This window comes from Pseudonaja textilis, chromosome 3 (genome assembly GCF_049901715.1).
Source record: "Pseudonaja textilis isolate UNSWEBS1 chromosome 3, rPseTex1.2, whole genome shotgun sequence".
Lineage (NCBI taxonomy): Eukaryota > Metazoa > Chordata > Lepidosauria > Squamata > Elapidae > Pseudonaja > Pseudonaja textilis.
Window position 1 is genome coordinate 96,511,636 of NC_141992.1, and position 26,610 is coordinate 96,538,245.

The 26,610-nt window shown below is 38.2% G+C and overlaps 1 protein-coding gene across 2 annotated transcripts in view; it reads left to right on the plus strand.

The window, feature by feature from the left end:
- The window catches only part of RGS8 (regulator of G protein signaling 8), a 41,793-nt gene extending 19,184 nt beyond the window's left edge, over window positions 1-22,609 (plus strand). For both annotated transcript variants that reach the window (XM_026703208.2, XM_087930445.1), the window contains exons 5-7: window positions 13,726-13,892; window positions 14,581-19,623; window positions 21,731-22,609. In XM_026703208.2, coding sequence (XP_026558993.2) covers window positions 13,726-13,892; window positions 14,581-14,763 — 350 coding nt within the window. In that variant the 3' untranslated portion in view covers window positions 14,764-19,623; window positions 21,731-22,609. The remainder of the gene's footprint in view (window positions 1-13,725; window positions 13,893-14,580; window positions 19,624-21,730) is intronic.
- The last annotated feature ends 4,001 nt before the right edge of the window (window positions 22,610-26,610 follow it).

Genomic DNA, 26,610 nt, shown 5'->3' on the forward strand with positions numbered 1-26,610 from the left:
TAGAAAATCCCTCTTGAACACAAGAGGTCAGACAAAACTGAAAGATACACCAGCATTTCCTATGCTAGTGTTTCTATTATTAAAAATTGCAACATTAGACTTCCTCTAAATAGAAACAACCCACTGGAACTCCATTTCAAACATTATTACTTCTTTACCATTTGATGTTTTGATAAACTGCCAATGACAGTTCAGGAAAGTGCCATTTGGGTTGTTTCTCTTCCAGCTTATTTTAATAATGCCTCAGCTTTTCCTCAATTAACTGGAAATAGAATAAAGAAAGCTTCCAGTCATGGACTATTTTGTGTGTGCCCATACAGTTTTCAGTCAGCCCATACAGTTTTCTTGGCAAGATTTTTAAGAGTAGTTTCCTTCATCTTCCGAAGGCTGAGAGAGAATAACTGGTCCAAGTCACGTAAAGGACTTTATGCCTAAGATGGAACTGGAACATATGTTCTCCTGTTTTCTGGCCTGGCATTATATCAAACTGGTTCCTACATGTACAATGATTTTATATCATTCAGCCCTGGACAACATCCTACTACAACATTTACTCATATGTAGATCACACTCAGTAAAAGTTCTCAAGTTATGTTAATTAAAAAAAACCTCTACTACCAAGTTCAGCCTGCTTAGTGTTTCCTGTTGAGCATAAGTAGGGGTTATTGATATATTTGCTCTAATTAATGGACAGTATTTCTGTGTATTATTAAAATGACCATTTGTTTTCCTACAGGAAGTAGGATTATCATTTTCCTCTTCTTTTTATAAAGGAATACTATTCTGCTGTAAACAATTGCCTGAAGAAACAGTGATGATGAATGGACATCAGTAACAAAGCCTGTTTTCCATGTCAGAACAGAAATAGATGTTGGAGCTATAAATAGCTTTTTTTTTAATGATAAAATGAAGTTTGATTCCTGGTGATTACATTGACACATAATTAGCTATTCTGTGCTAATTGTCTACCTGTGCTCAATAGGAAATGGGTTACATTCATAAATAGAACAATTTTAATTAAAGGTCACAGATGTTTAAAAGCTTCAAAAGTTTTGTGCCATTTAAGCAGATTACTGCCTGTACTACAGTTATGTTTCATTATTTAAAAAAAAATCTGAAAAAAATATGGGAGAACAGCACAAAATATTTATCATCTGGGTACTCTAGTTTGTAAAATATGAAAGAATAGCAGTTCCAAGAGGAAATTGCTGGTCTGGACTCTTCTTTGCACAGCCTGAGTAAAGATTATTAGGTTTGAAATAATAATAAAGCTCTATCTGCAGCAGTTGACTAATAAAGACCATTTCATATACATTAGTTATCTCATATTTCTGACATTGAGATGAATTTGTCACAGTGAATCTCGTCTCCTTTGCTGTGAGCTGTTATCTCCCCTGTGGCCATACCAGTGATGTGAAGTCTCTTATTTTAGATGCTAAGTCTCAAAAGTGGGAGGAAAATAGAAAGGGAATTGCTCCTAGATAGGAAGGGAGGAGAGCTGAAATGGCAGAGAGAGAGAACAATTTTGTTTCCCTTGACCGGTTGAGGAGAATATACAGTATTTGGCCAAACAAATGAAGATTTCTTTCGACAAGTTGCTGGGATAGGCATAAAATAACAGAATAGCTCATGCTACATCTCTTCAAGGCTAGCTGTGTTTTTTCTGGGTCATAGTTGGATGAGTCTATCCTCAAATCCACAGCCTGATGACAACTTACTGACATAGAGAAAAATTCCTATTGGAATTGTCTGGCTTTGCTGCAGGGAGATTTTCCCGTTTCTCATCCTTCCTGTTCAACTTGGCAATGTTGGACATTCCTACTAGCCTTCCAGTTCTTCTGAACCAAAAATTTTAAAACTTTTTTTATGTGGTTGCCAGGTTTAAAAAAACGAAAACACTCTAAAAAAGATAGGGTCAAATACCAACCGCAGGGCTTTGGTTGTTATTTTAGTTTTAAATAACTGGCTAGCTAACAATGCCAAATCACATTTAAAGGTTTATTTCTGAGCGTAGATAAAGGACAAAAATACCAATTTTTTAAAAAAATCAGTTGTCTTGCCCCTTTTACAGATAGGGTGGGGTGGGGGGGAGAGACTTCATTTTTAAATCAAAACCAGGCCTATAGGAATGAGTAGCTAAGTTGCCTTTGCTTTTTCAGCCTCAAATAAATTTCTTTTAGCTCAGCTCCAATAGCTGAGAAGAAAAGGTCCTGAAATGACAAGACTAGGATATTAAGGCCAATGTGAGGATATAAAGCCCCCCTCAGCATTCTGGGGTGAAAGAAATAAGCTTCTTGTATATGGGAGTGTGGGCAACAAGGTCACCGATCCATTGCTCTGTTTCAGTCATATACAGTTCCAGAGTTCTAAACCCTTTGGGAATAGAAAAGTTTCATGATTTCAAAAAATTATCCTCAGCATATAAAGGACTGGATGGAAGTATGTGCTCTAATTGTACCACCGCTGCCTTTTTCTTCCCGGAATGCTTGGATTTTTTTCATGAAAGTCACCTTGCAACTTCCTCTTATTTCACTGACTGCTGTTTAGACTGGCAAGAAAGCTCACTACCCCGGAGACAGAATCAGGTGTCCTACTTTAAATATGTGTTTATGTGAGGGACGTTGTCGACTTTAATCTGCTAATGGAGTGACAGCTGCACAGTCCGCACCAAGTGTTTCTCAACCGTGGCATTTTGAAGATATGTGGACTTCAGCTCTAGAATTCACCAGCCAACCATGAAGACCCGTGGACTTCAAGTTCTTTGGAATTACAGAAGTTGAAGTCCACACACCTCCAAGCTGCCTTGGTTGAGAAACTCCGGTCTACGGAACAGAATAACAGAGTTGGAAGGGATCTTGGAGATCTTCTAGGCAACCCCCTTGCTCAAACAGGAAACCTTTTATCACTTCAGACAAATGGACATCCAGTATTGGAACATCCACAACTTCTGGAGGCAAGTTGTTCCACTGATTAATATTGTTCTCACTAACAGGAAATTTCTCCTTAGTTCTAGGTTGGTTCTCTCCTTGATTAGTTTCAATCATCACCATCATCTCCGCTGAGAGCCATGAGGGCAAGTAATGTTCCCACCCCAGCTAAAATGTTCCCCAGCTAAAGTGCTGTTCTTTTGTAGATACCCTCTGCTTTCATCTTTCATGAAAGAATTCTGCAGTTCAGTATTTCCAGCTTTCTTAAATGGTATTTTCAGCTTTTTGCTAAAGAAGTCACTTTAGCAGAAAGAGGGTTGTTTTTTTTTTTTTTGCCTCTTGAAAACAATTTCCTCTTCCTTCACTTATGCCATTCATACAGATTCCATCAATTCCTTTATTCTTGCCATTCCTTATATACAAGGGAGATGAATGGGAATAAAGGAGATCGTCTGGGAAAGACAGGCAAGTAAAAAGAATGTTTCATTTTTGAATGAATCGATAAAAAGTTGCAATAGTAATTGTTAAGGCACGAAATAGATGTTACAGTACTTCATCAAGCAGAATATCATGCCAACACATTCATCAAACCATTTCTCAGTTTAAAAAAAAAGCAGGGGGGAGTATTTGGCTCATTTCAAGAAGGTGAATATTACAGAAAATTCAGAAGGATTGAGCACAATTCTAAGGAACCATATTTATTGCAACGCTCATTGGGTGCCTCTTTTACAACAAAATAAATGGAAAGCAAAGCTTTTTACCGAAGTTGAAAGCGACAAGGCAGGAAGTCCGAGGGATTTGATTTGTTGGTCAGTTTGAGGCAGTCAGGGAGGAACTTGTCTGTGTACCTGTGTATCTGCTATCCTTTTGCTAGGCAAAAGGATAGCAGAGTTGCAGGAGTTCATGCTAACAGAGAGAGAGAAAATGTTGAAATCAGCAGGAAAGTTTCCCTGATTGAGGATGGCTTTTCTACCTTGCAATTCCCTTGTAGAGGCTGCTTAGTACTATGAGCAAGGTTTCTGTCCTTTGATTTAGATAGGATTGCAGGGCCTTTGAAAGGTAGGGTGGGTTAATTTGTGCCCGATGGAATTATACAAAAATAAGAAGCTGGATTTGGTCCTGAGGTTGTCCAAAAGATAGGGAGGAAAAAGGATGCAACCTCCATTTTGTTAGATTTATTTTCTCCAGCACAGTGGGCAAATGTTAAGAGTGTTTGTCTTACAATAAATACATGGTGACCATTTCTGTCCTTTGCAAATCTCAACAAGTGAATGGGGGGGGAGGGGGGGAGGGAGAGAGAGAGAGAGAGAGAGATATTTTGTGTGGGAACCTGGCTACATCCTGTTTCTGCTAATTTTAGTATACTTGAGATTTGATCATCAGTCCAAAGGTTAATCCAAAGTTTTAAGTCACTATTGCCTCCTGAGGTTTACAAAAATCATGGGACTGGTTATTCTGGCCCAGCATCAAAGAAAAGGTATAGCAACCATCCAAACCCATTCGTTCAATTCTCCACTGTTCCTTGTTTCTATCTAATGATTGTTATATGTTAAATGGTATAAGGTTTCTGGCTTGAGGAAGGGCTTGGACTAGAAGACCTCTAAGAAGACATTCAGCTCTGCTATTCAGTTGCAATTATAATAAATTGTGGGAAGAAATATCCATCTGGTTCAGTTCCAAGCTGGGAGAAAGACACTGGAAACATGGAGGCTGATTGGAAAGAGGGTTTAATGATGAACAGAACCACCAAACACATGGGTCTGGTGCAGCTGACCAAAATGGTTGGGAGTGAGGAGTTATTATACCTTCTCTTGGGCTTTGCACTTGAGCTTCCTGTTCTTGTACAAGAACATGTATTCTATTGGCTGTTGTCAGACTCCCATGGGGCATGCAGGAGTCATGTAGGGGTCATAGCTGGCTCTATACGCAAACTACAAATCCCAGGTGTTTGTCTGAGCTAAGTTTGGTTGAAGTTTAGACTGCTCTGAGGGTGATGCAATAATTCCAATTGTGGCTTAATGGCTTTGGTCCTGTTTTGGCTCTTGGGTGAGGGTATTTGCTTATGAATAGAGCTATCTAGTTCTCTATAAGCTCTTTATCTCTTAAGTGCTGACATCTGCTGTGGGCTATTAAGAAAAGGTGGGGGCTGCTCTCTCCCTCTAAAAAAACATGTTCTCCATTTCTCATTTAGGGAAATATAATATTCTGCCTTTTAATATTTCCCAAAATATTTCATTCTTCTAGGAGGGGTGTGTGTGGCTTCCCACAAATTGTTATGATATGGAACAGATGACATGATTTTCATCACTCCACGAAATAACCAGGCTTTACATGCATTCATAGTCCACTGATGGCTTCTTGCATGTTAATGAGAACCCTTCCTACAGAATCCTTCAATTAGATGAAGGCATGTATGCAGTCTGAGCAGGAACAAGACCCAGCAGGCAGAAGATTAGGAATAGAAAAAAGAAAAGAAAAGAAAAGAAAAGAAAAGAAAAGAGAGAGAGATGAGCTTTCAAAAGCTGCGAGAAAAAAAAGAGAATAATGAAACAAGTTCCCAGGAGTGAAGCTCCTTTTTCTTAAGATGTTTTCTTTATATAATCCCAGAATAAACTGAGGATGGGAAGTCAGCCAGGGGTCCGTGTTGGCTCTCCTTCCAGCTGCTTATTCTGCCCTCTGATGTCTCCAAGCCGCCTTCTGAAGCAGAGTTTTTTTCCCCCAGTCTATCAAACATGGGAAAGTATTCCTCTTTTTTTCAGCCTTTGCTCAACTCCTCACGTCCTCTGGCAAGCTGTCAAGCTGAAAAACCCCAAATTATGTAAGGATGCCACTGGACAGCAGAGCGCCAGAAAAAAAAAAAGGAGGAGGAAACAAAACATGAAACATTATGAGAAAATATTGTAATTGTGATCATTAATTATTATAGCATCAACTATCACGAATAATTACAATTACAATACCTTCTCATAATGCTGGGCAACAAAATTCTTTTTTTCTTTTAAATCTGTTTGATGAAATGCATATGTATATACTGTATATAAACACATATACAAATATACACACATAATTAGAAATAGAATAGAATAGATTTCTTTATTAGTCAAGTGTGATTGGACACACAAGGAATCTTCCTTGTGCAAATGCTTCTCAGTGTACATAAAAGGTACATTCGTCAAGAGTCAAGTATCATAAGGTACAACACTTAATGAATCATAGGGTACAATAAGCAATCAAATCATACTAGGAAACAGTCATAAACCGTAAGGATACAAGCGACAAGGTTACAATCATACCGTCACAAGTGGGAGGGGATGGGTGATAAGGAGCGATGAGAAGATTAATAGTAATAGTAGTGCAGACTTTGTAAATAGTTGGACAGTGTTGAGGGAATTATTTGTTTAGCAGAGTGATGGCTTTTGGGGAAAAAACTGTTCTTGTGTCTAGTTGTTCTGGTGTGTAGTGCTTGCGTAGTCGTTTTGAGGGAAGGAGTTGAAACAGTTTATGTCTGGGATGTGAGGGGTCTGTAAATATTTTCACAGCCCTCTTTTTGATTAGTGCAGTATACAGGTCCTTGATTGAAGGTAGGTTGGTAGTAATTGTTTTTCTGCAGTCCTAATTATCCTCTGAAGTCTGTGTCTCTCTTGTTGGGTTGCAGAACCAAACCAGACAGTTATAGAGGTGCAGATGACAGACTCAATAATTCCTCTGTAGAACTGTATCTCCACAGTTCGGAATCTGTCAGTATGCAATTCTCTCTCATGTGATAAATTAATTTAGTCTTATCTTCATTTTGTCACTAAACCCCTGCTCTTTATTGTTTTGAAATTCTTTTTTTTTTTTAAATAAACTTTATTAATTTTACTTTTTTTAAAAAAAAGACAACAACACAGCTATAAATTATATACAACAAAGAGACGCACCAGTCTTGGCGTAAGCCAAGAGGGAAAGAAAGGAAAGTTTGAGAGAGGAAAGAGGGAAAGGGAAGAGAAGGGGGGAAAAGTGGGGAAAACAAAGGTAGGAAAGACAATTATAATAAAACCATATTTTGTGACTGTCAGTAAGGTCTTTTCTTCTTCAAAGCTATCGTCGGCCTTAGTCTTCTTAGCGGTGAACTATCTTTGATTAAGCCAAATATACAAAGGATTCCAATTGCTAGAATAAATTGAAGATTCTTTATTTTTTAATGCTTGGGTTAGATTGTCCATTTCTGCACATTGTAAAATTTTCTGAATGACCATAAGTTCAGTGGGGATGGAAGGTAGTTTCCAGCACTGGGCAAATGCCAGTCTGGCCGCGGTTAAGATATGGATTGTAATATACTTTGATTTTTTGGATATTCGTTTATCAAAAATTCCTAGAAGGAAGGACTCCGGTTTGTACTCAATCTGTTCCATGGTTATTTCCTCTAGCCAGTGCCTAATTTTTTGCCAATACTTCTGGGTTTCCTTGCATGACCACCACATGTGGAAGAAGGTACCTTCTATGTTTTGACATTTCCAACACTTGGGGCTCGTGTTGGGGTGCATCTTGGCCAATCTCGAAGGAGGCAGGTGCCATCTATAAAACATTTTATATAAGTTTTCTTTATAAGCTGCTGATTTCGTGATCTTAATGTTCCTGTTCCAGATCTTTTCCCATTCTGCTAGGGTAATGCTCCACCCACATTTCTGCTCCACGCAATCATATTTCCCTTGACAATTTCTTGTTCCAGTTCTGTTTCTAATAAATATTTGTAAAATTTAGATATATTTTTTTTTACTTGGTCCTAATAGAATTTTGTCTAGAGTCTGTAATTTATTGTAGATTCCAAATTCTTTAATGTCTTGTTTGTATTTACTATGAATTTGAAGGTACACCCACTGATCAATTATAAATCCTCGTTCTTGTAATTCTTGTCGTGTTTTTAACTTTCCTTGTAGGTCTAATAAATTTTCATACTTAATCATTTTGGTTATATCCAAATTATTAGGGTGTACTATCGCTTCCATTGGAGACAGCCAAATCGGTATTTTTAGATAAAGTTTTTTACGTACTTTTTTCCAATTAGTTAATAAAGCGTCCCTAATAAGATGCCTATGGAAATATGATTGCCTGGGTTTCCCTGTTTCCCACAGAAAGGCATGCCATCCTTTCTGCATATCGTGGCCTTCTAATACTAGTGTTCTTTTGTTGGTTAGGTTTACCCAATCCTTTATCCATAGTAAGGTGGCTGCCGTATGGTATATTTCCCAGTTTGGCAAGGCTAACCCTCCTCTGCTTTTCAAATCTTGTAGGGCTTTTACGTTAATCCTAGCTTTTTTCCCCTGCCAAATGAAATTCAATGTTATCTTGTTTAGTTCCATAAAAAAATGTGGAGGAATCCAAAAATGAAGAATTAGAACAATTAATGGCAGGTTTGTTGGCTGAACTAGTAGAAAAAGAGAAAGATGAATTACTCAAGGAATTTGATGAAATCTATAGGGTGAATACCAGCTATGCAAGGCGTCACAATTGCCCAAGGGAGATCCATATCCGTTTTTCAAGAAGATGCATGAGAGACCTAATATATAGAAAGGCCAGAGATGAGAGAATATTATATAAGGGCAAAGAGATTATAATTCTTAAGCAGATTCCAAGTAAAGTGAGGGCCATGAGGCAAGAATATAAATTTTTAGCTAATTACTTAAATAAAAACGAAATCTCATTTAAATGGCTAATCCCAGAAGGGATGCTAATATCGTGGAAGGGAAGAAAAATTAAAATAGACTCAATTGAACAAGCACAAAACTTCCTAGAACAGCTAACAACCACGGAGGATCAACTCACTAGGGAGAAAATCCAAAGAAATATGCAGGAGGATCGTAACCGCCATAGGAACAAAGAAGAAGGATTTGTCCAAATTCAAGGGAAAGACAACATACATCGAGAAAGAGAAGAAACAACTCCATATCAACCACAAGAAGAGAGCCGTAGAGTTACGAGACAAAAAGCGAGGCAGACTTAAGTAAATGGACGAAGGAAAGAAAATTCTTTCCATTAATATAAACGGCCTAAATTCAAGAGCTAAAAGGAAAAGGACTCTAACCAAACTAATAAAACAAAATGTTGATATAATTTGCATACAAGAAACACACGTTAGGAAAAGTGAGGAGAAATTCCTAGAGTGTCCGAAACTGGGAAAATTATTTACAGCACCAGCAGATAAACACAAAAAGAAAGGCATCGCAATCTATGTGAGAGATGACTTAAAAGCGAAGTTAATCTGGGCGGACCCTGAAGGAAGAACGCTGGTAGTACAAATCTCGATTAATGGCATTACACTCTTACTGGTAGTAATCTATGCCCCAAATGATGATCAAGGTAAATTTTTTAAACATCTCCATCAAAAAATAACAGAATTCGAAAATGGTAATATTATTCTGATTGGCGATTTTAACTCTATTGCTGACTACCGGAAGGATCATAGTATTGTTTTGAAATTCTAATAGTATTTTTGAAATATGGTTAGCATTATTTTACGTCCATGGAAAATACTGAAGGTGTTTTTTTTAAAAAAAATACGATTTATTTCATTTATTTATATTCCACTATTATTATTTTTATAAATAACTAAAGGTGGCAAACATATCTAACACTCCTTCATCCTCCTATTTTCTCCACAAAAACAACCCTATGAGGTGAGTTGGACTGAAAGATGGTGACTGGCGCAGAATCATCCAGTCATCTTTCATGCCTAAGGCAGAACTAGAACTTGCCACCTTCTGGTTTCTAGCCTGGTGCCCTCACCACTAGGCCTTCTTTTTGTACAGATCAAATTAAATATTGCTTCCCTGAGGTTACAAGTACAGATAATCCTCAACTTATGACCACAATTGAGCCCAAAATTTATGTTGCTAAGAAAGACATTTGTTATGTGAGTTTTGCCCCATTTTATGACCTTTCTTGCCACTGTTGTTAAGTGAATCACTGCAGCTGTTCAGTTAGTGACATGATTGTTAAGTGAATCTTTTAACCCATTGACTTTGTTGTCAGAAGGTCACATGACCCTGGGACAATGCAACCGTCAAAAATAGGAATCAGTTGCTAAGCATCTGAATTTTGATCATATGACCATGGAGCTGCTGCAATGGTTGTAAGTGTGAAAAATGGTGACGTTGTAACTTTGAATGGTTACTAAACAAAACTGTTTCAAGTCAAGGATTATCTGTAGTTACCTAACATGTTTCTAACACTCCAGATTCTGGCAATCACAGGAGAACAACATTTTGACTTTAATAAGGAACCAGGAATGTAGCAGTCTGACTTTCACCCGGCACCATTAGTTTTTCTAATTGTCTTGGGATGTTTTAAAAAAAGAATGAATAGTTTGGGCAGGAGATAAATGGGATTTTGAAATGCTCTGTCAAAGTTAGAGGCTGGCAAATGCCTTTAAAGTACTTTAGGAAATTGGGAAATTCTCCAATTGTTTCCCAAGGGAATTATCTGCCATGACACATTGTTGTTTAAGGGGGGGAAAAAGCTCCCAGTGGGAGTAGTACTGTCACATTTGCCCTTGAGATGTAATTGAACTCTGGGAATCTTGTGATGCTTTACTTTTTGGGGGGGAGGGAAATGTTTAAAGGCCATTCATATGCAATCCTTTGCTACTTTTTCTCAACTTTTTCTAAAGTTTTCTTCTCCTTTGAGAATGATTTTTGCACCAACTCAGAAAGCTCAAATTGCCCAAGAAGCTGCTGATCCAGTTCTACAGAGGAATTATTGAGTCTGTCACCTGCACCTCTATAACTGTCTGGTTTGGTTCTGCAACCCAACAGGACAGACACAGACTTCAGAGGATAATTAGGACTGCAGAAAAAACAATTACTACCAACCTACCTTCAATCGAGGACCTGTATACTGCACAAATCAAAAAGAGGGCTGTGAAAATATTTACAGACCCCCCACATCCCGGACATAAACTGTTTCAACTCCTTCCCTCAAAACGATGCTATAGACCACTGCACACCAGAACAACTAGACACAAGAAGTTTTTCCTTGAACGCCATCACTCTGCTAGACAAATAATTCCCCCAACACTGTCCAACTATTTACAAAGTCTGCACTACTATTACTATTAATCTTCTCATCACTCCTTATCACCCATCTCCTCCCACTTGTGACTGTATGACTGTAACTTTGTCACTCGTATTCTTACAATTCATATTGACTGTTTCCTAGTATGATTTGATTGCTTATTGTACCCTATGACTATTATAAAGTGTTGTACCTTATGATTCTTGACTCTTGACGACTGTATCTTTTCTTTTATGTACACTGAGAGCATTTGCACCAAAACAAATTCCTGGCGTGTCCAATCACACTTGGCCAATAAAGAATTCTATTCTATTCTGTTAAAGGGGCCACTTCAGGCACTTACGAAACCAATACCTTCAGAACATACTGGTTTTGTAAGTGCCTGAAATGGCCCCTTTTATTGGCGGCAACTCATCCCACATGCCTCAAGAAGACCTAGGATTGATTCTTTCTTGCTGTATTTACTTATAGCAGAGCCAAAGTGATGGCTATGGTATTGGGATTTAGACCAGGAAGATCAAGGTACAAGTTTCCATTTGATCATGGAGCTCACTCAATGACTCTGAACCAGTTATTTTCACTCAGCCCAACCCATCTCACAAAACTGTTATTAAGGGATAAAACTACAGAAGACTCCAGATAGGCTACTTGCACTTAGAGAGAAAAGGTGGGATCTAAATTCAACGAATATATAAAATAACAAATAAAATGAATGTTATGGCTAACTGAACGTACTATATTCGCCTAATATACTGAATCATTGGCTAAGCACATTGGCTGGCCTAGCACAATGCACTGAGCAACAAATAAGCCAATCTCAGCTTCTGAAGTAATAAATTATGTAATTTCAGATAAAGAATGATAGGATTTACTGCCTCTTCTGTGTAATAATAGCAACAATCAGACTCTCTGCTTTCTGGGTGGATATCAGAAGTGGTATTCAGCAGGTTCTGACCAGCTCTGGAGAACCGATAGTGGAAATTTTGAGTAGTTCAGAGAACCAGCAAATACCACCTCTGACTGGAGATTTTACAGTATCCTTCCCCTGCCACACCCACCAAGCCACGCACACAGAACCGATAGTAAAAATTTTTGAATCCCATCACTGGTGGATATGTTTTGATGTTTGCAGAAACCCCCCTTATAACCCACAGTTTTACAGTCCAAATATAGGTTTAGTGTCTCTGGGAGGATTCAGTTGAATTACAACTAATTGATTTTAATAGAAAATCAGTGACTGTAATATTTTGAGAGACCAAATTTTGTAGCACCTGCTGAACAGGAAATGCAAACACTGTTATTAAAGGCCTATTTCTCTATTGCTCAAAATATCAGTTACCAAGCACTAAAGAGGTAAAGACACTAACATCACTACCTGTAGCCAGGAGCAAGTCTGTCTGTCTGTCTGCCTGTCTATCTCCCTCCCTCCCCCCTCTCTCCCCCTCCCTCCCTCCCTCTGCCTCTCTCCCTTGTCAGTTTAAGGATTGGAATAAAGGTGCTTCTTTTTACACACAATGGGAATTAGAAATACTTTATAAATAATCCTTCAGATTCCAATCATTCTTCAGAAAGACATAACAGGATGTTTGAAGTGGTAGCGTGGGTTGTATTCTACCATTTCTGATTTAATTCTCTACCTACAGCCTGAATGGAAGATTTGATTAAACAGATGCATGTTGCTATTCACTTTCTCTACAGACACAGAGGAAGTGACTCATTAGTGGGATTCCCTTGACTGGTAGTGTTGGCCTCATCAAGCATCTTCAATAGAAACCTTCAGGGTGAAACCCCTGCCAAGCCTATGTTGAAGTTCCGGTTTTAAAACAATGGTGGGAAGGGTTCTGGCCTATGCCTAGAATAGTGGAAATGGTTGGAAAGGAAATGCATGTTCCAGTATAGCAGTGAAACCTACAGTGAACTATGGTAAAAAAAGTGGGAGTCACCAAGATCTACTTCCCCTTCCCAATGCCTTCACCCAAGAGAGCACAGATAGATCTCCCTCTCTCTCCAGAATGCTCAAACACTATACTTGGCTTTTCCATAAATATTTTTTAATGTTTGCAAATAATGTGCTTAAGGATTATCATGATCTCTCATCAGAATGGGCAAGGAACCATTTTGGGCAATGGGCTTGTTGCAGGCTAAACTGCTCCAGACTACCCCACAGAAGCAGAGTACTATTTCAACTGACTCATAATGTTTAATATCTTTTATAATTACATTTATCATAATACTGAAATGGCCATAATTCTTGTCTTGTAAATGGAAGGCTGCCAGTTTGAAATCTGTCAGAAACTTTTAAAGTTTAAACCATTGTTTTTTTCTCTCTCCTACTTCTCTTTGTATGTTTGAAAAAGTTTCCTAGCAATTTCATTTTCCCAGTCACTTGAAATACAAGGGTTTCAACTACAGTTCACAAGTAATTCAGAGATAATTGGGCTTTTAGGAAATTGAGAGTGCTGCTCTCATACCACAATTGATGTGAAAAATGATGAAATAGTACACCAGTGGACTTAGTTTTTTTTTTAAAAAACCCTCATATGTACATGAGGAAAAGTAAAAATTCAGGGAGTAAGCACTAAGTGTGGATATGTCCATGCTCCCAATTATTAGCAATGTGGACTGAATCATGTCAAATTGCTAATTTCTATTGTTTTACTCTGCAATCATTGATTCGTGCAAGGCTGCCACAATAGAAAATAGCAGCCCCCTTTATTTCTGAACCATGTTAAAATATTTTTCCCAGATGGAGTGGCTGCATTTCGTGCCTTTCTGAAGACAGAATTCAGTGAAGAAAACCTGGAGTTCTGGCTGGCATGCGAGGAATTCAAGAAGATACGATCAACTACCAAACTAGCTACCAAGGCCCATCGGATTTTTGAAGAATTTGTTGATGTGCAAGCACCACGAGAGGTTAGCAGATGCAAGGCATGGGTAGTGGGGCAAGATATGACGGAAGCACGGGTGCTCCTCTTGGGTTCATCAAACTTCAGCATTACCTTTAGGACTGGGGATCCTTAGAGATCCGTGGTGTTATTGTGGTAACTGAAGAAACCATGATCACTCTGATGATGTCTCAATCATATTTGAATAAACTGCACCACACATAAAATGTCTTTGAAATCATATTATTATTTGAATATTTGAAAAAAAATACAAATCCAAGGATATATGCTTGCCTTCTCTGCATATCACTTTATCCACACAGCCCTGTGAAGTGTGTTAGATTTTGTGATAATCACAGATAATCACTGGCTCACAGTCAATTGTGACAACCACAGTCAACTGTGACAAACCTTCCTTTTCATAATGATGGTGAAAGGGAAGGATAGGAAATAATTGTGATTATTAATTATTGGTCATAATAATATTATTATAATAATTATTTTCATACACAGGCTGTTGTTTACAGAAATCGTAATACAAGTGGTCAATATTCTGTAATGTCATCAATACGTCAGCAAGCCTGATATTAGATTCATTTTTCAGATTAAAACAAAGTATTTGTTTCTGACTATGTAACATAACTGCTACATTCAAATGAAAGGAATAGGAAAATAATTATTTTATCTACATTATTTTCATGTTTTTCTCTCCTTAGGTAAACATAGACTTCCAGACAAGAGAAGCAACAAGAAGGAATCTAGAAGAACCATCACCATCATGTTTTGACCAAGCCCAAGGGAAAATTCACAGCCTTATGGAAAAAGACTCTTACCCCAGGTTCCTGAGGTCCAAAATTTATACGGACCTGTTGTCTCAAACCCAGAGGAGGCTCAGCTAGGGCAGGGATCAGGAGGAGGAGTGTCCTCCTTAGACACCACAAGCTTCTTGCACTAGCTACATCCATTTCTATGTGTGATGTTAAATTCATTTTCTTACAACAGCAATAGAAGGAGAGGAGACATGGAAGAAGCATGGAGAAATTGAGTTGTGTACATGGATAAAACATTTCACAGTATGAATCCAGTGCTGTCTTTGGATCCTTATCGTTCTATGTATGCATGTCCATATTTTAACTGAAGACCATGCATATGTATAGCAGTAAAACCCTTAGTCCATCCCTGATAGAAGCTTCTAGCATATTCCAATATATCTGGACAAATCAATGAATTGAAGTAAAAGTAGGGTTAAGAACAATGATCAAATTGGACTATTTTCTGAAATGTTGCTTGAAGGAAAGCTTGTAAGATAATTTATAGTTGTATTTAACATCTCCAACCTGCTTGTTTTGAGGTTGCAGCTTCTGCTATTTCCAGCAACCCAAACACATCTGGTGGGGACTGAACTGGGGAAAGTGATTTCGAATTAAGATAAAATGATGTTGCTAATTGTTCTGTCCAAATCATTCAGGTTCACATAATTTCCGTTTGTAGGCTAGAGATAGAAAAACCCACAGCCCTCCAGATGTCCGAGCTTCCTTTACGATTGTAACTGCTGGAAGCAGCATCTGGTGGGTCATATGGGATCATATCCCCATCCCATTTTATCCTCTGTATAAAACAGAAATGCTGAACTAATGACAACTGGATGCGAAATTCAATGTCTTCCCATCAATATTTTGAAGATTATGTTTTTTAGAAAATAATTTGTACAAATGGACACTAGAGAAAAGAGTGTGTAATTTAAAGTAACTCCTTCACATTGCCTGATAGTAAGACTGGTCCTGGCAAGGATTTCTGAATACATTTTTCATATTTTAGACTAAGGAGGCAAAGGTCTTTCTTCCTGGTCAAAACATCTGTTTCCTGCACAGATTGGACCAAGCAACCTTGATTAACATGGCTAGTTCTGTTACTGGACAACTTGTCCAAGGTGCTAGATTTTTTTTAAAAAAATGGCAGATGGGTATTAGAAGTAACTGGTTACCTTTTGCCCAGGAAGACTTGTTTTGTTAATAGGAATTCCTGGGAATTCCTTTGGGATTGGATCTAGAACAGTGGCCCCCAATCTTGGGGACTGGTTCTGTGGAGAGAGGATTTCACGTGGACCAGAAGGGCCGTGGTTTCGTGTGCTGCCTGCATCCCATGAATGGGGCTTTGCTTGTTTGTGTGACCCTGTTTCTGACATGCCGTGGACCGGTGCCCATCCACAGACTGGGGGTTGGAGACCCCTGATCTAGAACATTTAGTTAACAAGTAAGAACACACGGCTGCAGCTTCCCTCATTTGATTATTTCAAGAACCCCAGTTGGGCGGTAACGTTTTTAGAACAAAAATGGTGAGTTTTATTTTATTTTGCCCCAAGGAAGAGCACCTCTGGGTGTAAAGCCCACTTTTATTCCTTTAAGAGCTTCAACTGGAAAAAAAAGGCAAAGGTCAGGAACATCCCAGACTCTGATGAAAACGATCATTTTTCTCACATTGAATGGCACTGTTCCCCCTCTCCTGTTATTTATTATTACCAAACTGATGTTGGTGCTCTGACCCTGTTTCTAGGGAACCTGCTTTGTGGGGGAGAGGGGGGGGGGAATAATCCCTCTTTTGATGAAAAGCCCTATCTTGAAGCTCTGTTTGCGTGAATGGATAGACATCATGCAGCCCACATTTCTCTTCCCTTACAGCAGCATGCCCAATTATGTATGTACAGCAGATGTTGTATTTCATAACTTGAGATTTGCAGCTTAAAATAGACTTCACCTAGGCATCTGCTATGTCATGATGTTGTCAGGCTCTGCAAAGAATAAATATTTCACGACAGACTTTGTACTGGGTGTGATTGCAGGGAGGCAGTTGGGCTTATTTCTACCAGCTAACAGGACCCATGTGGGACCTCAGGTAAAGTGGAGTTAGGAGAGGGCAGACTGGGACGAAGCAGGAGCAATAAAAATAGATGAATTACTGCAAATGCATTGGATTTCCAGCTGCTACCATCAAAACCAATCTGCCAATGTCGCCAGAGAAAATATAGCACATTCCTGAAAGTTTATTTTTCTGGCCAGAGGCAATTTCAAAGCATTGTTATCTGGAGCTCTTCCTGATAACCACACTCGATGGAGGCCCCAAAAATGCTAAGTCATTCTGTATTGGGCTTAGCATTTAATAAGGACGCAATCAATGCAATCTGATAAGATAACCCTAGTTTATGACTTAGCACAGAATGAATCCAATATGATTATCTGCAGTACAGAATCTCTGCAATGTAACCCAGCAAAATGAAGATAAGGAATTGCAAATATGAATGGAGGAGGAGCAGGAGGCAGGCTGCTGGGAGTTGTTCTATTTGCATTTATTTCTGGTTTGAGAGTGTATTCAAATATGCCATATTATGCAGTCCCCCCATCTGTAATAAGAGCAATACACATGTTTAAAAGGAGAAGAAGAAAAGGAAGTAGAAAACTGAGCCATATGATGGTCCCTTTGTGGATTTGTGATTATAATTCAGAAGGAATCAAATGTGCTGGATAAAGAAGGAAAGAAGGAAAATGGATTTCCTAGTAGAGACATTCTAAAATTACAGAGTAAGAATAATTTCGGAGGTTTCTTAGGGAATCAAGGATGGGTTTTCTACAGGGTTTTTGTGTGTATGGATATCAAAGATTTGGATTTTGGTCATGTAACACCTACAAACAATCAAAGCTTATTAAGCAAAGGAGAAGGGTATCTATGGCCCTTCATCGGTTTTTATGCTGGACTATGACCAACTCAGCTGGACTGAGTTATACTTCAACTACCCTCACCTCCTCACTTAGCAAATGCTTAAAGCATTCTGAAGCAAGATTTTAAACAGAGACTCATTTAGCATACAGTACAAGATGGAAAAATACTGCACAAGCTTGTGCAAGGTCATAGACTAGTAAACATTATTTTGAACCAGTCACGCTGGTGGTTGCAAGGCTGTTTCATAAATATTATTATTTCTTTCATATGGAGTGCTTTAGGCTGCAGTCTTCTAGCCCTTGAACAAAAGTAAGGGTAATTCATTTTAATGGTCTTACTTCTAAATCCCAAGGTTTGCCTAACTTTTCATTAAGCTGATAATATTTTTCTGAAGAAACAGTAGAACCTTAGATGAATTTCCTATCTGCCTTTTGTCTCTCTTTTAGTCTCTTATCCCATGGTTTAGACTACAGGAAAGTGAATCATATTTTTTTAAAATATAATGGAAGGAAACATCTGAAAGAAGTATAATTATTTTGGTAACTGCTTTTGTGCAAGGAAATTCTCTTTCTTGGAAATAAAAATAGCTGAATTATTTAGAACTTTGTTTTAATGGAAAAATAGGCACTCGTAAACATCATGTGAACAGTGCAGCCTCATTGATGAATGGTTTCTTTCCCTGTTAATAAATTCAAGGAAATGGATGCAGGCCATTAATTATCACATAATATTCCCTAAAAGAGAGATATATATGCTTACTTTAACTCTAATGGACAATTCTAGGAAAAAACATGCTTCTAAGCTCTAGTAGCCTAAATATATTAAACAAAAACAATCTGTTATTTATTAGTTAAAGGTTTTTATGCCCCAAATTCTAGTATCACATGGAAGCAAGGGCAATGGAGAGTACCTATGATGTCCCCCCAGTTTCTAGAAATATCTGTTTTGAAAGGTTCTTAATTTGTATGTTGTCTCAGGCTTTTCAAGAAGCCTTAAAATAAGCATAAATACTGCATAGTATGGATAAAATGAACAGGTAGGTGCTATTTTCCTCTTCCAAAAGACTAGAGCAAGAGGTTACCCAATGAAATTGAATCCTGGAAGCACCAGAATAAATACAAGGATTTTTGTTTTACATAGCATATCATCTTTAGATATTAGAATACACTGTTACAGGATGGGGTGCTGATTACCAGCTTTGCTGGCTTCAAAACAGAGTTGGACCAATTAATGGAAGTCATGAGGATCAATGGCTTGATGATGGTGTGACTACCTCTGAAGGCCATTTGATGGGAGAGTAGTTGACTACCTTTATAGTTGGTAGGCTGGACTAGATGGGCCAAAGTGTGAACCAGCAAGGCATTGCTTTTATTGGTTCCATGTGGATTCTTGTAATGTGGCTGACTGGCTAGCTGTAATTGGTTTATTCAAGGATGAGTCTGTCTGAGGTAAAATTTAACTCCTTGAAAATTAGATGATTGGGTCACTTGATTCCTTTTTGGTGTTTCCATAATACAAAAATGTATCAATCTATATATTAGAGTGGGCAGTCAAAACAACAACGAAGCCCAACTTGAACTAAAACAATGACAAACAATTTCACCAGTTACTGAGAAAATTACATGGACGTATCAATGCAATTACTAGGAGTCAAGCTTGACTTGAAGATGTCTTTTTCAAGTTAAATGAGCTATGGGATATGGCCAGTATGTTTACTTTATTTCTAGTTAAGACTTGTAATATTATTTCAATATACATGATTTTGCTGCCACATCAGCAAGAACATATTGCCGTGCATGCCTGTGGTCCTGAGAAAGAATAAGCTGCAGGATATCATCCATATTGATTTTGGGGTTATTATTTTATGTACAAAACCTTTAAAGAGAGGACATGGAAAACACTATTTGTATGCTCATAACTAAGCTTGTGTATTTATTTAGAAAAACATGTAGGAAACTATATGTCATAATGTTCTGATTATATATCTGATCACAATAAACAGTATTAACAACATCCTTGCATATGGAAAAACTACAGATCAGGAAGTGTGATAATTTGTATTCTCCACACACCAGGTTTCTTTCAGCAGGGCTATTGTATATTAGATCCGATCTTTCATCTACAATTTGAACAGCAGAATTGCAAGAAAACCAAGTCAGTTGTTGATTGTAATTGCTTTGTTCAGAAGGAAGAAATTGACAGAACTGAGAGTCTACCAATGGTAACTAAGATAGGATGTGATCACTCACAATGGTGAGGTGGAAATTTTACTGGCTGAAGGCCCCAAGCCTGGAATTACCATGTCTATCTTTGTCTTCTCATCTGTCAATTCAAATATTTGGGTGGACTTTTTTGATTTGGATATAGGAATTTCAATCTTCTGGAAAAGCCATATTTGGTCTTTCGTAAGAGTGATACAATTAACAACTCTTACAAGAACAGAAATAGACTGTGTAATCCAGATGTCTGGTCTCTCTCATAGCCAAAACCAAATGGACCACAGAGGACTTAAGCAGCCAAAAGTCATCATCAGCCTGGTCATCAGTAGCATGTAGGGGTAATATATAGATAATGTCATGGTAGCACATCCTTAAAAGTAAGGTTAGTAAGGTCTTTTCACGCTATTGCAAACAAGACATGAGCATGAACCTAAAAGATCTGAAGCTTGCTATGTTTGGCTCTCTAAGTATGGCTGGTGATTATCTGCTAAATACTCTATCATCTAATTTCAGTGAACCAATTGCTTATAATAGATTTCCTTAATGGCTGAGGGAAATGTTTGGCAGAATTGGCTCCTGAAATGTAGAGAATGCAAACAACAGCAGTGGTCCCAAGAGGGGAAAGTACATTACAAAGTGCATTACAAAGATGACGTAATTTGTGACCTTAGCAAATCAGAGATTTCTCAGGGCTACTAATAAGATGTCCATAAGCTGCCCAGCTGAGTTCTAGAGGGATTTCTAGGGAGTGTTTTATAATATTCATCTGAGTCCTAACACTAATTGCCCACTAAACAACTGATCAAACCAATTGTTTCAGTGCTTTCTGTTTTTCAGAGTCATAGAGCTGGAAAGATGTTTATAAACAAGCACATGAATGGTCTAGGCCACCTATTCGATCCAGAGACTAGGTCCCTAGTGAAAAAACTGATCAAATCTTCAAGGAAAAATAACATCACATTGCTATATGATCTTTCCCATTCAGACCCCCCACAATCTCCAGACAGTATAAAATCTTCACAGCTTCACCTGGACAACCAGAAAAAGAGATGTAAAGTTATCATCAGCATATTGATGATAGCTTGCCCTATATGCTGGATGACCTTTTCCAGCAGTTACATGTAGATACTGAAAACAGGGGCCTAGGGCCTGACTGTGGGCTCCCACAAACACCAGTTAGCACTGGCCTGGAAGAAGGAGGAAAACCATCATAAAATGGTTCTCCCATTCCTAAACCACTAAACCATTCCAAAAGAATATCATGGTTAGTACTGAATGCTCTTGAGAGATCAAAGAGGGCCAGGATGGATGCACCATGCCCACCCCATAATTTAAAACAGGTTAAAAAATGTGACTACAGCTGTCTTGGTATTATGTCATGGTTTGAATATAACTGGACAAGGTTGAGGCATTCTATTTGCCCCAGGGTTCTCTGAAACTGAAGGCTGATCACCTCAATAACCTTGCCTAAAAAGAGGAAGACTGAAAACCTGGACAAAAATTGTCCATAGATTCCATGATGGTTTGTTTTGGAGATGGTGAACCACCCCCTCTCTCAAGGAGACATTTACCATTGCATAATTCCTTCCATATGCTCTCCCTGGAAATTTTCACCAACCAGGAGGAGTATGGATCCAATACACCCAGGGTAGTTAGTATAACATGAGACATGACTGTTGGGAAACCAAAAAGAGATTAATTAATTAATCCTTACCCCTCCTGTTACATTTGGCAAATGTATGCAATCCTACCAATATGATGCAACATAGTTACATTTGATTCTAAAAGGAAAACTTCTCAAATATAAGATATTGATGAAAAAGTAACTGAAAGAAAAAGTCAACAGAGATGAATCATGTAACTATTTAAAACCACAGTAATTAAAGCTTACTTTAAATGTACCACATGAAATAATAATCAAACCAAAGCCAAGAAGAAACAAGCATGACTTTCTAACAGAGTCCAAAAAGAGGTAAACATTAAGAGGTGTTCCATTCTGGAATGGAAAACCTGTTGTATGGGCTGGGATTGGTAGAGAAAGTGACTTTGGACAGATGGACATATCTGTGGGAGTTAAACAAATGCATTCAAAGGGAGCTCAACTATGCGTAATAATTGGGCTCCTTTGGGACACAGCTTTACAGCTATTACAGAAGAGTGATAAAATCACTTTCAAAAACAGCTTGAAGGACAATTGACAGGCATGGGAAAAGTTGCATTATAGAAACAGCAGTTAGAAAGAGGGTTCACTCACTATCTTTTGTTTCACCATGCAGTTCCTACAACCAGCTGTTGTTTGGGGTCTTTGAACCAGGGGAACAACTCAGAAATGTAACTCTTTAGGAGAAGAAAAGGCTGATTTGAAAACAGTGGTTCACTTTGTCCAAAGCAGAATGGATCTGGAAACAAATCTATCTGCACATGTCAAAAGGTGCCAGAATGATCCGACTCTCCATGATCAGCTGACTGAAGAACCAACAAAATAAAATGGCGGTGTAGCGCATTGAATTATATCAACAACAAAATATGTCTCAGTATAGGGGGGAACCACTACCTTATCACCAGTACAACTAAGGATGATTTAAGGCTGGCTCAGACATGGACTAGAGATTAATTGAAGGCAATAACTTGAGGGCACAGCAGAAAATAGAGGTTGCTGGGGAATGTTGTGTACTAATGCAAGTAAAGAAACAGTCCTGGTACAACTCTGGATTCTTTTCAGCTAACAGGTAGATCATAAACATGTAAACATTATTGTTCTCTTTTGGCCCTCACAATTTACATTTTAAATAAAATTCCCATATGAAACATAGAGATATTTATTATTTCTCTTGCTGAGATAAAATGGTCCAAGATCCAACTTAGCAACTAAGTTAAGCTCATAAAGTCAATGCACACAATTTTAACTACACAACTTCAAACTAAAACAGATAATTGTTAGATACTTTAGATAGGTCCAAAACCCCTGGGCAAAACTACCTTGTTATACATAAGGCTGGTGACAAATGCTTTAATATTTATGCTGCTTTTCAGTTGTGTTCAGCCCCCAAACCAGCATGTAGAATACTGAAATGAAAAAAATAAGTTACATTAAACCAAAATAAGAATAAGAATATTATAGCAAAAATTATTGAGCTTGAGCAATAAAGCTTATTTTTCTGCTGATTTTCAGCCAAGTTCAGCCCCCGGACCAGTAAGTGGAATAACGACATGGGGGGAAAAGCTGCATCAGATCAAAATAAAAAAGAACATTCGTGCAAAAAATAGCCTGCATATGTAATAAAAAATCAGTCAGGATGTAAATTATTCCATACTAAAAATGTATCAGGGCTGCCTGCAGATAGTTTGTCTAAGCTGATTCAGAAAATGCAGGAGTTCTGTGTCTACAGCCAAAGTTTACCCGATGTACTTATTGATCTCATTTCAACCAGGAATAGAACCCTGGAACATCCTTCTCAAATAATCACAATTGGTGGATAAAATTTAATAAACTAAGATAACCTTCAGATAGGAATAAGGCTTTAAAAGCTTGGATTGTAGCCCAAAATAAACCTTTAGGATTAGAGTGAGATAATAAAACTGACTACTATTAGAATAAAATGCCCTGTCTTGATAAAAATATTTTGAACTACCAGTAGGTCTTGAATAATCACTAACGATAGCTCTGTGGCATATCAAAATAACCAAATCTGAAGCGTTGCAGGACCATATCTAAGTTAGGTTTTTCTAGAAAAGGCTACTGCTAATGTGCAAATATGATTTGCTAATATGCAAAAGCAGATGTCACATTTATGCTCATTTCCAAATCTCATTCTCACAGATGAGGAACCAGGTTATGTCACATTACTATTGTCAGGCTTATTGGAAGACCATTGTAGAATTTGTTAGCCATTGATTGGCACCCAACTGGAAACGGATATAATTAAACCACACTGCAAGAGGCCACACCAGATTCTCCATTTAGGCACTAGGCTTGTATTTGGTTTATGGCTGCCCAACACACACGACACAATCTTGATTGCCTATTATGATGACTCTATTAAAGCAATCTGCATGGAAGTAAGTGCAGCTCTTTTATCTAGCTACTGTCCTTTAATTCTAGCGACTCCTACCATTTCTCCCACCTTCCCATGTTAATTGCCTTTTCTCTGCTCTTCTTGACTTGGGAATTGTTGATTATTCAAAGCCCAGAATCACTTAACTTAATTCTCACACCTATTATTTTCCCCCAGCTTGGCAGCCCTACTCTGTAGCACATTAAAAAGCTGATGAACAGATGTTTCATCATCATGTTATGTGCTGTATCACAGTAACATTATTTTGTTATTATACCATTAACACTAAAGCAACTCATCATAGTAGCATCCCTAGTAAGCTATTTAAAAGGGAAATGCACTTCTGTTGGAGAAGAGAGTCGTGCTATATGGCTTTATACTGTCATAAAGCTAAAACATTATACTGAAATACTAATACTGTATAATGCTAAATTGTTATACTCATTTTATTTTATAATAGTATAATAGTTTACTTTTAATGATAGCTCTGGACATCCACCACTTAGCAGTTTAACAGGCTGTGTGATAATGTAGCTTTTTTTTAGAGGAGGAAGATAGGAAGGTCTATGTATGGCTATGTCTGCATGTACACCATGCTTATTCTATGTGAGTGCATGAATTTACAATATGCACCTCTTTACATGAACTATCTATTGCCCTTGGCGCCAAAAAGTTTTACCAACCTTGATTTTGTGGAATGTGTGCCAGAACAGACCGAAGTGAATTGATGGTCATAGGCCAGTTTTCAGGTTTGGTTGGCTTCAAAAATGGGTTGGACCAATTCATGGAAATCGGTGGCTATTAACCTTGAAGGCAGTGGATTGCCTTCATCTCCTTGTGCAGTTGTTTGGCCACCGTCCATTTCCTGGTACAGTAGTTTGGCCACAGCGAGAAAAGATTGCTACATCAGATGAACCAGGATTCTGATCCAGTATGGCACTGCTTATGTTCTCAGGTTAACCAAAACACTTGTCTCACATGGACAGCTAACTCAATTTGTTAGTCCATCCATCAATTAGTCAATCAATGCACTTATGTCCATGCAGAGACTGAGTGAGTGAGCCCGTGGCTTTGTAAAGCCCTATGAGAATGAACAAACTGAGCAGTTTATTAACAGTGGTGCTGTTAGTCTGCCTCATCTGTTTTTACAGAGCAAAGGTAAATGCTGTTCGTGCAGATTGGGGGAAAAACAACTTTTAATGTGTTAGTTGTGCATAGACTGCAATGTTCTAGATATTGCTTTATTTCATTGCTAAAACCACCATTTAAGAAAAAAAAATGGGAAGACCCACTGGCGACAATATGAAAGTGGCTGTCTGAGCAGCATTACAAATAAGCCAACAGAAATTACAAGTCTGTTGCAAAAGTAGGACCTTGTAATTCATGTTTGTTGTGAAAGACAAGAAGTCCCTAATTTGTAGTCCAGATAGAAACGCAGGTTTCTAGCTTCTTGACTGCTGGAATGGCAGAACTGCAGAAATGGTATAGAGTTTGCTGCTTGAGGAGAAGGTTGGCCCCAAAGACCTCCAAGGTCCCTTCCAAAGTCTCTTAAAGGACACTTCTATTAAAGTGTTTTCAGGTTGGAGGAATAGAATAATTTTCCTCCCCACCCCCAGCCCTCTAAATTTCCCTGCCAGTTATGAAGAAAGCAAGGGGAAATGTGCCTCTTTTTCATTTAACGCTCTTGAGAAGGAGAAGCATCTCAAACTTCTCCAGAACGTCTCCACCTCTCTCTTGCATGCATTTGTTGATTGCCAAAACTGCCAAGCAAATTGTTCACTGCAAAACTAACAAGCAGCTATACTACAGTTAGAAATAGGATGGGAGTACAGCTGCTATCTGAAATGTCTTCCTGCTTGCTATTTTTGTGCTTATTTTATGAGTAATCTCCTTAATATATCAGTAAAATGGCTCATGCAATGTATGCTTTATATGATTGAAAACATCTTTGACATCATCAGTGGAATTGTCTTGTAAATATGAAAATGGAATATTGTTATTTGACTTTTATTGTAAAGATGGGGGAGGGGGAATATATTTCTTTGGTTTAAGATTGGGTTCCCAGAATGAGTCAGCAATTTCTATTTCACGCCTGTTATATTTCTCTAGAGAAATGTGGGGTAGAAGACTGAAAGTAGAAGGAATTTAAGGAAGAGAAGCAAACTTAAAAGCAGAAAGAAACAGGGCTAAGTTTAGCTGAGAATGGATGCTATATATAGAGAAAGCATAGCCTGGTTGATTGAAGATTATATAAAACAGTGTTTTTTAGACTTGATGGGTTTACACGTCACGCTAAACCACAATATAATTAGCTTGATTTTGCCTTGGTGCATTGCCTGGATCCAGCCATTGTAATCTGTAAATTGTGGTTTAAAGCTCCCATGCAGGGACTGAGAGACTTTTCAGGCATCCTGAATTATTAGTTAGTCTTGTATGATAGAGCAGACACACACACACACACACAATTTAAATGGAAAATATTGTGAAATCATCCCTTTACACGAGGCCTCAACAAACTTCTCAACTTCAATATTTTATACAATCCCATCGGAAAGCTCACATTGTTGTTTAATTGGGGGCGGGGAGGGATTGACTGTAGACAATAAAAAAGATGACCCTCTGTTGTGTCCGATTGGCCGCTGGTCCCTCCCGCAGCCAAATCAGATAAGGAGGTGGCGTGGGAGTCAGGGTCAGCATTGAGGCAACTGAGAACTCTGAGGGGGAAGAGGAAATGGAACTGGCAGAGAGACAGAGGTGG